Source organism: Octopus sinensis, linkage group LG8 (genome assembly GCF_006345805.1).
Source record: "Octopus sinensis linkage group LG8, ASM634580v1, whole genome shotgun sequence".
Lineage (NCBI taxonomy): Eukaryota > Metazoa > Mollusca > Cephalopoda > Octopoda > Octopodidae > Octopus > Octopus sinensis.
In genome coordinates this window covers 25,617,834-25,630,505 of record NC_043004.1, presented here as the reverse complement: position 1 = coordinate 25,630,505, position 12,672 = coordinate 25,617,834, and the positions used below count along the sequence as shown (strand labels likewise).

The following is a 12,672-nucleotide window of genomic DNA, read 5'->3' as shown; positions in this document are numbered from 1 at the left end:
AGTATATGAAAGAATGGAGTTGAACGACTAGTTAACAAATATCCTTTATTCTCGACATATGTTTCGAAGGCTGCATATTGCTAATTCCGAAGGAATAAGGAGTACATTATGCAGATTTCTCTTCAGAAAAATCAAGGAAACTTATGTCGACATCAAAATGCACAAATTATTTCCTGAAGAGAAATCTGCATAATGTACTCCTTATTCCTTCGGAATTAGCAATATGCAGCCTTCGAAACATATGTCGAGAATAAAGGATATTTGTTAACTAGTCGTTCAACTCCATTCTTTCATATACTTATGTATATATATATATATGTGTGTGTGTGTGTGTATTTGTTTGCATGCATGTATAGATATGTATATATTTATGAGAAAGAGGTTGATGTGTAACTTTGTATGCATATTAGGTAGAGATTTATACTTGTGTCTGTAAAAAATCTATCATAAATTTCATATTAGTTTTGCTATTACTATTTGTCGCAGATGCAGTAAAGTTTGTTTTACATATTTTTTAATATCTTAATTCTCGAAATTAAAAAAAAAATTTATATAGTTTACATTTTCCATTCTTTCTTAAAATTTATGTTGTGTGTATTTGACTTTACCTTACAGTTTTCTTACAAGTCATGTTGTATATTTGTTTAATTCCACCCTTTCTTAGAAGCTCAGCCTGAATTTTCTTTTTTTCATTTTGTTTTCTTTTTTGCAAAAGAAACAAATTAAAAAAAACATTTAAAAAAAAGAATCCAAAGACATTTGCTATTATTACACTAGACATTAATTTGGTTCCCAAGTTATTGGATTCCGATAAGTTGGGGGTGGGGCACTACGACAACGCCGACCTGGCCAAGTACCAGTTCGGTTTTTCTTGTCTCTGTTCAGTCTTACATGAGTCGCCCCCTCAGATACCCATTCAGGGTGTATTACAAAATAATCCCGTCGGGGTGAACATGGTTGTGAGAAAAGTCCTCCTTCATAAATATAATTTGATGATTCCGGACGGGGTAACTTTTTTTCATTAAACCGGTCACAGTTACGTCGAGATGAACGTCCAGCACGGCCTAAAGAATTTGAACCAGGTGAGCCATACCATCCATAGGTTGTCTGACAGTTCCGCCTGTAATATGCAGTATCTTGAGTATCATCTTTCTTCTTAGCAGCCATGTGGAATGTTGACAGTTCAGATAATCATTGGTTTTAATCTGAAAGATATAAAAGAAATTTGAGATATTCTAAAATTATGAAAAACTGAGAATTTCTATTTATGTGGACCATAATGATATTGAACTTTGGTAAATTGAATTGATTATATTTATATTGATGACAGATTGGGAAACTCGAGTCTAGAAATTTCAATCTGTGTGTCATTTGTTATCTTCAAACTGTCCATATACAGTGTTAGGCTGAAAATGTTTTTGATCATTGCTGAAAATCAAATTTTTATTGTAGAACAAGTAGAAAGACATATTATTTCAACATCCTTTTAAGAGCAGAAAAATTTGTCAGCAAATTTTTCTGTTCTTAAAGGATTTTATCCTTTGTATATACTGTTCAGTATTTATGTATTGAAAAATTATATCTTTCTACTTGTTCTACAATACATTTCAATGCTTCAAAAACAAACTTATGTTTCTTTACATATGACAAATTTTTATTGTTTAACCAGTATTTCCACTTCAATTTTTGACATCATTTTTATTCAGGATTACTTTAGCCAGTAAATTCATCAATTTCTATGATGGTAAAAGAATTTGAATGTGATATTAATTAATCAAGCAGATTAATTGTCAAAACAGAAAGTTTCTCAGCTGTCACTCTTTCTAGTTACTCTCTCCCAATTGCTCATTACTTCTTCTTCCTCACCATTACTCATCTTCATTGCCATCCAGCATTCTCTCTGATTTCCAATAAACCCTCTACAATCACCCTGTCTTCCTCCTACCAATCTCTCTAACCCCATCACACCACTCCAGCTGCATTTATTCAAATGGAGGCTGCAAAGAGCTATAGAAAGGCATCTAAACAACAGGTTTATCTAGCAAGGGTAGAAACAAAAGGGAAGAGGTTTACTAATGTCTTGCAACATGATGATCATAGATGAGAAGTATTCCAGGTTGCTAAGACAGTGTATCAGAGAGTATTGAGAGGTTGTGGATGAGAAGTGTGTACGGACAGATAATGGTATGCTTGCCCTTAGCAACTCTGAAAAGAATGAGGTATATAATCGAATAGTTAATAAATATGGAGAATGAATGGGACTAAGGTAGTCTTCCCAATGTGAAGCCAACAGAGGGACCAGCCAGCCTAGTTGCCAGCAGTATGATGGATAAGGCAATCAAAGATATGAAGACAGGGAAAGACCCTGTCCATCAAGAATTACCATTGAGATGCTTAATATACTGCTGGAGTAGGACATGGTCTAGTAACCCATATAGTTAATCAGGTTATTCAAGAAGGCGTCATCCCTAACTATATAGAATATGTTCTATCCATAAAGGAGGAAGTAGAGCAGAACAGATGCTAACAATTATAGACCTGTTTCTCTAGCCTCACATGTTTGCAAAGTTATGAAACAAATTGTCAGGAGGAAGCTGGTCATGCTCCTAGAAGATAATGACTTGCTCCCTGACACCCAGTGTACCTTCTGCTCAGGAAAAGGCTGCCTTACACAGCTTCTGTTGCAGAAGTACATTTTTGGTTAAATATTTCTGCAGGAGATGCATTTGTTGAGTCTGGCCAAGCTGGCACATCGCCCTGAAGGGTTTTAGCTGAATGGATTTACAGCAGTCATTTTTATACAGGTCTGGTACTTACTCTATTGGTTTCTTTTGTTGAACTGCTAATTTATGAGAGAAGGCATAAACAAACTAACACCAGTGGTCAAGCAGTGGTGGGGGACAAATACAACACATAGACACACAACAGGCTTCTATCAACTAATTTCATTCACATGGTATTGGTCATCCTGATGCTGTAGTAGGAGACACTTGTTCAAGGTGCCTTTCATATACATATATATATATATTTGTAAAAAATGAAGTTCGAAAATGCTGCTGTATTATACAATTTTTAATTTTTATATATACATTATAACATGTTTCAGTTCCTGAAATGAACCTTATCAAAAAAAGTTATATATATATATATATATATATATATATGTGTGTGTGTGTGTGTGTGTGTGTGTGTGCACACACATACACACAAGCCACTTATTTTTGTTGTTACATGTATAAAATGCAATGTGTCCAATATACAATAGGGCTGAAGGTGAGTAGAGTCTGGTGTAATAGTGTTGGTCTTTTCTCCTATTGACTTGTTTTGTCCAGTTTACCAACACACACATATGAATCAGAGAAGGGAGAGATAAGAGAGCTAGGAAATGTAGAACTCTGAGAGAGAGAGAGAGAGAGAGGTGGAGGAAGAGATGTGTCAAAAAGAAAATGTGAAATACCTTATGACAAAAGTTTTCTTCTCTGAGGAATGTCCCAGATGTTGTGCAGTTATGATGTTTTCCTGTGGTGACTGCTTGGAGAAGAAATGAACTGGTTCGGCTAGAATGGAGCTGTTTGGATACAGCAGATCTTACACTAACTGTTGGCTGAAAGGATAGACAGATAGATAAATAGATAGACAGACAGATAGATAAATAGATAAATAGATAGATAGATACTCATAGACAGACAGTTGTGTGCGTGTTAGTCTAACCTGTTGCCAAAATGAGCAGGTCATCACACGTTCCTTATATATTTTCTCTGAACCAAATTTTTAATTTTTAATTTTCAATTCACCTGAAGTAAATTTTTTTTTTACAATGTAATAGGTATATTCATCAATAAAAAAACATGTCTGAAACAGCTGTAGTGAACTTCAACACATTTGTGTTCTTTCTTTATGTAAACACCACACCTGGAATCTTCCCTACATTGGATCTAGAATTTACAGTGGATTGTGACACTGCTTGCCAGCATGAATACTCTTTTACTTGTTTCAGTCATTTGACTGTGGCCATGCTGGAGCACTGCCTTTAGTACTTATTCTATCAGTCTCTTTTGCTGAAGTGCTAAGATACAAGGATGTAAACACACCAGCATTGATTTGTTCATGTGAATAAGTAGAATAAGTAGAACAAATAGAATGCACAAAGTTTGTAATACAGTACCAGACCAATTATCTGGCAAGCTTGGGACCAGAAATGGCCTAGATTTCTGGATTTTAGAGTTTTCTGAAGACAACCTACATATGCATTTAGAATAAACTACATATGTGTTTAAAATAAGCTATAATGAGTAAAGAACTCTTTTGTATTTAACAGATTCAAATTAATATACTTCTAAAGCTGGATCTGTTTGATAATTATTAATCCACTGAGAGTATAATGTTTATAGGATGAAAATTAAATGGAGAAAAAATTTTAACAGATACAAATTAATACATTTCTATACTTAATCTTTGATATTCCATTTACAAAAGGACAGAACAAAATTATTTTTAACAAACCGTCTGCAAATTAACCAACAATGTGGCCATGTGGTGAACTATAGCTAGCCCTCAAAATTGAAAAATAGCCAATTTCAAAGGTAGCCAGCTTCTAGGTAATTCTGGATTTCTGGAAGTGAGCTAAGAGGTCTGGTTCTGTAATTGCATACATATAGTAAGTGTTTAGATGAATTCAGAAATAAATAGTAAAATATAAGTAGATGAAGGAGAAAGGGAGTGATTTAATGATTGAGTGAATGGAAAGATAACTGACAGTGGTGGGCATAGCTAACCAAAAAGTTAGCTTCACTAACCGCTAATCCACTAAACAGGTAAACCACTAAACAGGTAAAAAAAAATTAGCAGAAACTAACACTAACTGATAGCCAGTAACTTTTATTATATGAATTTAGCTTCAGTTTTTTTTTTTTTTTTTGCTCTAAAACTTAAAAAAACAGACCTAGAGAGTTGAAATTTTCATGTTATAGCTTAGACATAGAGCTTTCCAAAAAGCCCAGCAAACCAAGATCAGGTGATGATCTAGCTGTACACAAATAATTAAATGAACAAGTGAAATTAAACATTTGTTTTTCAGTGAACATACACTTTATTTACAGTACAAAAAGTATTAAATGAATCAAAAGATATAGTATGGCATAGGTATCATGCCAAGATCAGATGATGATCAAAGTGTACTACTCTGACTGGGCCTTCTCCATCATCATGACATGATGCTAGTTGTCCTTCATAAACATCAGCCTCTCAAAGTTACCATATGACAAGGTGGCTCTCTTGGCCCTCAAAATATCATTGCTTATAGAAAATAGACACTCAACTGCAGCACTGGCTGGGATATGGTAGTCAATAAAGACATGCTTGCCTAAAAAGGCGACTTCAGTCAGGACCTCCTTTAAGACGGCCTCCAGGTTATGTGCCTTGATCTGTGGCCCCTGCTCTCCTGGAACCAAGTGATGTTACTGAAGAAATCATCTTCTTCATCTTCATTGCTGATGGTACTGCTGCACTCCTCATTGGTCTCCATTAGGTGCTGTCTCTAAGACGGCCACCATGGCATTTGTCACTGCTAACCTGGCTATTATTATACTGCTCCAGCCAGAACAGGCAAAATTTGTGGTGGAGGGTAGTGGCCAGCTGGCACACCAGGTCTTCTAGGAGGATCCCAAACCTTTTCATGATGCCTGACAGTATTGCATCAGCCAGAGGACTGCAGTGCAGATGTTTGAACTTGGCCTCCTTCATCTTCATTATGGTAGCCACTACAGTTGGCAGAAGGTTCCTGACACGGCCTTGTCTTATCCCTGGATTTTACCACTTGTTCCTTGAGGGTGGTCTCCTTGGGCTGGTACATGATGCATTAGAAGTACAGAATTTTGGTGTTCCTCTTACCCCTTGACATAAGGACAAAGTAGTCCTCCAGGTGGGGCCACGGTTTCTGAGATTCTTGGCTCTCAATCTGAGCAACCTCCACCTCACCCACAGACATTGGAGACTCCTCAACAAGCCCTTCATCCTCAGGCTGAACAAAAACGTCTTCACCTTCCATAATGATAAGCAATAATTTGATTAACCAATAACGTACACTGATGTTGTTGACAGTGTAAGACTGTCTGTAATTTGACAACGTTGTAAGTGGACACAACTCAAACTGCAGAATTACACAATAATGCTCAGCTAGCTACTGCTACGTTGACCAGTTACGTCTTGTCATGCATACATGCAGTCAGCCAATAGCATGCCTGACAGACTCTTCGAGACACATCCACAACAGACAAGACAGGTTGACCTGGTATACACAGTAGTATGCTTTGAATGTGCTCCTGAAAGTCATTGTTAAGCTACCAGTCTGTTTCCCCAATATGAAAAGCATCACAAAGTTTGCATATGGTATACTATATAAGTTTGGATGATGTGCAACAGATGTTCTGGGTAATGTGATATTGTAACTGAGGCCCAGTAATGGTTGTAGTGTTGCTAATGTAGGGGTAGGTGTTGTCTTGTCAGTGAGTGCCTGATTGTAAGGGGCTGGCTGCTGTGGAGCTTCTTACTAAGAGGTTTCAAAAGTTTCAAGAAGAGGTGATACAGAAAAGATTGGTGCATTTTTGTGTGTGTGTGTGTGTAGGGGTTCTAAGAATAGAATTTGGAAGTTGCAAATGAGTTTATCTTTCTATGAAAGGATAGAGTGGTGGACAGTGAGAAAGTGGAACACAGTCTGTAGGTATGCATAAAGAGAGTAACAGAGTGGTAGCATGGACAATGGCTTGGGCCTAGCAAAGTGCAAGGTCCACAACTGATCAAGGGTGTTCTCAATACAAGGAGAATTGTTGCATTCTTTTGCATTCGGATTTGAAATAGAAATCAATGCTGCAGAGTTGATGAAGGTGAAGGAATTGAGCAAGAATGATATGGCAGATTTTGGGGGCCAGAAGAGTAAGAGGAATAGGAGTAGGAATCAGTAGGAATTGTAGTTGACAGAAGTACATAGGTGGATATTCATCCTCTTCCCCATTACTATTTAACATCTATTTTCCATGCTGGCATGAGTTAGACAGTTTGACAGCAGGCTTCACTTGTCTGTTTTGGTATGGCTTCTACAGCTGGATACCTTTCTTAATGCCAACTACTTTACAGAGTGTACTGGATGCTTTTTACATGACATCAGTACAGGTGCTTTATATGTGGAACAGCCATGGGTACTTAATACACAACACCAGCATGAGTGCTTTATGCATGATCCCAGCCTGGTTGCTTTTTATGCAACACTGGCATGGTTGCTTTCTATGTGGCACTGGTGCAGGTGCTTTCTACGTGGCACTGGAATGAGTGCATTTTATGTGGCATTGGCATGAGTGCTTTTTATGTCGCACCAGCACCCAAAGCTTGCAAGATAAGGACCACTTGGCTGGGAGAGAGATCAATGATGTCTGTTTTCCTACTTACTAGGACTTTGGTCTTTGCTAAATTAACTCAACTGGTCTAGCAATTTGATACCTCTGTAATTATTTCTGTCTAAGATGTCACTTTTACCTTTGTACAGTTGACTATAATGCTGCTACACTAGTCATTGATATGACTTCCTTATGAACAATTTAATTAACTAAATGGGTGACTAGGCCATATACCACTCTCAGTGGTGGTTCCTAATGGGCTAAGAGCTTTCACTGTTTTCGCATCCTTCATAGCTTTATCTACCAGGCTACTGTTGATTTGAACAGATGGTCCCTTTGTTGGGTCTACATAGGCAGATTCTCCTTCTCTCATGCATTCTCTACATTTAGCAACCTTTCAGAGTGACACTTCCAAGCTTCTTTCTTTGCAGAATTGCTAAGAACAAATGTGCTGTCATCCGTGCAAACACAATTCTCTCCTACATCATGATTTTCTCTGACACACTGTCGTGCAACTGGAACACCTCATGCCTCTGGTCTTAATGCAGCAGAACATTGACGAACTTCTTCTTTCAGCTTCTACCCTAGCTAAATACACCTGTCACTTAGCTTTTCTTCTATCTACCCGATTTAGTTCTCTGCTATCCTCACTCTTCCAGTCCTTCCAGACCTGTTTCTTAGCTCTTATGGCTACACTGTTCTACCATTAAGTCACCTTAGGTCTGGTTAGGACTTTGCATCAGTCACAAATTTGGTTTGTGGTTCTCAGTAAGTTGTCGCATAGGAATTTCTCATTGTCCTTTATGATATATATCTGTAACTCCTCTTCCTTCTCACACACACACACACAATGGGCTTCTTGCAATTTTTATTTAGTAAATCCATTCACGAGGCTTTTGTCATCCCAATGCCATTGCAGAAGACACTTGCTAAGGTGCAATGCACTGCGATTGAACATGAAGCCAAATAGTTGAGAACCAAGGTTCTTAACCACACTGCTATGCCTGCATGTCTGTGTGTGTGTGTGTGTGTGTGTGTGTTGTGTGTGTGTGTGTGTGTGTGTGAGTAAGTATTATATGCATATAATCCTTACTGAAATGTTCATGCCGTAACTACTGATGTCAAAATGGGAGTATTAGAGATACATTTATATCTTAGATCTTTTTTGGCCAAATTCAACAAAGACTCCTGGAAAACTCCTCATTGAATTTCAAACAGGCAATCAATGAAGCCTGTTCTCTGGGAGTTATTCAGAGAAATGCAGAGTTTAGCTAGTGATTTTTCTCTTTCCCTCACTCCTTACTTACCTCCTCCCCATCAATGTCCTATTTGTAACTTCCATGAGCAACAACATTGTCCAGCTCTCCTAGCAATGTTCATAATGTTATCGCCATGACCAAATCAACCTATAAACAAAGATCCTATTTATGTTCTACTTTTTATATTGTCCATTCCGTTTCCTACAACAAGGATCTACTATCAGAGTGTGTTTGTGTATGTGCGGCTATATATATGTGTGTGTGGGAGGGGGGTGGTCAGAGTGGCTAACAAATGTATTGGTAATTTATTCAAGAAATTTTAATCAGTTTCATTGATGTTTGCAAGATCAAACTCTGATTTCAATGAAGAGGGAGTAGGACATGAAATTTTTTTCCCATGAGAGTTCCAAACCTCAGTAATGAACTCATTTGCATACAACCAGAGTTCACCTTGATTTTGTTGTCAAGTTAACAAACACACTCTACCAAGTAAACTCAAAATGAAGAATGGTATTGTAAGTCAACCAATCACCAAGTTATGCACAAGTAATTAGATAGATTTGCATCTATACCTATTATCGGATTTTGTGAGGGCCCCATATGGTAAAGATGTGGATGGGAAAAATGTAGGTAGAGGTTGATGTGCTAGCAACCCTTTCCCCTTACTGCTTTACAAAGTAAACAACAACACAAATAACTATGCAGAGGCAGCCATGGTTGAAACAAGAACAACAAGCTAGTTCTCCATGGGCTGTGGCCTCTACAAACATCACTCCTTAATATTTGTTGGTTTTATACCATGTGTTCACCCTGTTTGCTTTGTCACAAGTTCTTTGTATTTTATTCCATTCTTTGTTTCTATATCTAAGGCAGGTACCACTGATATCATTACATATAATGTTATCTAATTTCTTTCTAGCTCCCCTGTATACTCAAACCCTATCTTTCTGATCATATCCAGAGAACTGCATGCGGTGTATGAAGTTCTGCATATGTTTTTTCATTTCATAGGGTTTGCATAGTGGGGACACATTGTTCATTATTCAAACTAAGTCTGCTATTAGTATGCTAATTTTCATGTTATGTGACAAAGCTGAGTTCTTGTGAACAACATATTTTGAAGTTATGGGTTTCACAGTCTCTATTGTTCACAGTCTCTAACCAAAGTTCACAGTCTCTAACCAAAGTTCACAGTCTCTAACCAAAGTTCAGTATCAAGTACAGGGAGTCTATTGTTGGGGTACTTAGTGGGGTAATCTATAGTTACCTTGATACTTTGGTGAATGGAGTTAGCTACTTACTGGATGTTCTCCATTTTGTTCCTCTAAGTTTCTACACCACCGTTACCAGAGTTGATCCTAACTATGATATTAATGTCATCTACATATCTACTGTAGAGTAGAATAGTTGTGGACTGTACTGCTAACATTTGTTTAAATTTTCTGTCCTACCAGGTCATGAAGAGGCCAGCCACATCTCCAGCTACACCAACACCAATGGCTGCACCTTGAACCTGCATGTATAGTTTTTTATTAAACTTTACTATGTGGTTTTTCAAGGTGGTTTTTACGCTGGCCCCTATTGCATGTGCAATCATTTCTTTCACCTGATTGTTGTTCTCAGGGTTTTGGATGGGTGCGGTCCAGCCACTCCAGCCCTCTGTGGTGCTTTTCTTCACCGCTGAAGTGATGGTGGGTGGTCTTCCCCTCAATGACCTGGTGGGGCAGAATCTACTAAGGTCATGGTCATCTAAATAGTTACTGTCATAGCATAGTCTGAGGAGGAGGCCCAGTTCCCTAGTGTTCACCTTACGAAATTCCACTTCACTTTCACAGATTGCTTGAATGCATTTCTCCACAGCAAAATCTATGTCTACAGATGGGTAGAGTGAAATTACATCAATACTACCCCTGTGAGGTAGTTGGAGTGGTTGCAAGTACTGATTTTACTGAGATCTTCTGTACTCACATAGACATCTGGAGACATCTCTATGAGAGGTCACAATACCTGTGAGAGGAAGTAGGACAGTCTATAGTTGCTGGAGACGTTTGCTCCACAAACTGGTCTGGTTGGGGGTCCCCCGACAGGGTTTACATAAGGTTTGTGGTCTTTGCGTAACCCGTATAGTGTAGGATCATCACTGTTGGATGCCTGGAAATTGTGTGCCATCCTTTTTGTAGGTTGGAGTATGTTGCACCACATTCCCATGTGTGCATTGAGGAGTTTTTCTACTCTTTCATGTTCTTGTGGTGTAACTTCTCTCATGATACTGATGTGTTGTTGCATGGTCTGGACATAGTTCTGTGGGCTATCTACTGACAGTCTGCCAGACTTGTCCGTAGGGAGGCACACTAATTCTCTGTTCCTAATCCGCTGTTTTAGTTTTTGTAGGCCTTTGTCAACAAATGAGCTGAGTTGGTGGGTCCCCTCCTCACTATGTTTTTTAGTGGATTTGTTGTATTGGTCTAAGATATGTCGGAGTCTATTTCTCGCTAAGGAGATCTTTCCTTCTGTTTCACTCACAATTTGGGGTGGGATACATACTCTTTTGTTAAAGGGTAAGTCTGTGGGATAGATTCTCGTCATGTCATAAGATTTGTTGTTAGGGTTATAGAAAACAGAGTGTAGAGTGTTATTATCATTGTGGTTGTTGTTATAGTTGCTGGTATTGTTGTTGTTGGTGGTGGTGATGGTGGTGGTGGTAGTGCTTGTGTTGTGCCTATTATTATTGTTATTGGTGGCGTTGTTAATAGTGGTGTGAATGATGTGGTTGTTATCATTTTGTTGTTGTTGTTGCTGTCGTCATCGTTAATGTTGTTGTTATTATAATAGTTATTTTTAAACTTAATAGATTGTTCTAAACTTTCCCTTGAAAATCACATTTAAGACTATTTTGGGACGAATTGACCTGGGGATGAACTGATCAACGATGAATTGAACAAGGACAAATTAACCAACAACGAAATAACTGGAGATGAATTGTCCAAGCACCTTATTACCAAAGCAAGTGTTATTATTGCACGACAATACATGCCCACATGTGGCCACCCACACTGTTGATACCATTGAAAAACTGGGTTTTGAGTTGTTGGAACACTGTGCATACAGTCCAGATCTCGCCTCTCCCAACTATCATCCCTTTGGACTGCTCAAATATCCTTTACAAGATCATTGATTTGTTACAGACAAAGAAGCACAAGAAACAATGCATAAATGAGTGTGCAACCAGTTGGAAACCTTCTTCTCCAATGGAATGAGCAAGCTTGTGGACCACTGGAAGAAGTGCATGGAAAAGCAAGTAGACTATGTCACAAAATGATGTAATTGTTAAATCCCTGCTTTTGATTAAAATTACAGAAACAATAATGCATCTCTGTAATTTTTGACTTACCCTCATATGTATGCATGTATACATATAAACAATCATCTGTATAAAGGGTTTTAGACTGTTCCAGCAAGTTGATTGAGAATCATCTTTAAAGCTGTTGAAATAGATTGAGCTCCCTGTAGGGTTAATGTGTTTGTGTGTATATACACACATGTATACATACAGAGACACTGTAACAGTAGATAGATTACATACACACACCTAGTAGATAGAAGCACACATCTATCATGTTATCTAAATCTGGTCAAACTTAACCAATGGTTTCTATTATATTTTCTAATTCATTTGTTATTTTTTTTTTTTTAAATCTTAAATTTAACATGTATAAAACACTCATATAAATATGCATTTAAACATGCATAAAACATATGTAAACCACATGTGAATCATATCGAAAATATGGAAATATTTTAGATTTAATTTAAATTTAAAATATAATCTCATCTTTAGTCCTGTTATCCACTTTCAATGTTTACATTTAATGATGTCACAAACCTTTTGCCCCATCTGGCATCACAAGGGGCCAAAAGAGTCAGGCTGCTGTTTGAAGGTCAGATTTGAACAGAGACCATTAAGAACCAGAGCAAATACCACAATTCAATCTGATATGACATTACAATATTTTCACCAAACCTCT

General features: G+C 37.6%; 1 protein-coding gene across 3 annotated transcripts in view; it reads right to left on the bottom strand.

Annotated features, from left to right (window-relative positions):
- Positions 1-572: 572 nt before the first annotated feature.
- LOC118764511 overlaps positions 573-12,672 on the bottom strand; it is a 66,040-nt gene continuing 53,940 nt past the window's right edge. For 2 of the 3 annotated variants that reach the window (XR_005000322.1, XR_005000321.1), the window contains exons 2-3: positions 3,458-3,604; positions 573-1,205 (exon numbers count right to left, since the gene is read on the bottom strand). Coding sequence is in view for 1 of the 3 variants with exons in the window: in XM_036505288.1 (XP_036361181.1) it covers positions 1,065-1,205; positions 3,458-3,604; positions 12,039-12,074 (324 nt within the window). In the remaining 2 variants the exon portion in view is untranslated. Of the gene's footprint in view, positions 1,206-3,457; positions 3,605-12,038; positions 12,130-12,672 lie in introns of those variants that run through there. The other variant, XM_036505288.1, reaches the window with a different exon arrangement.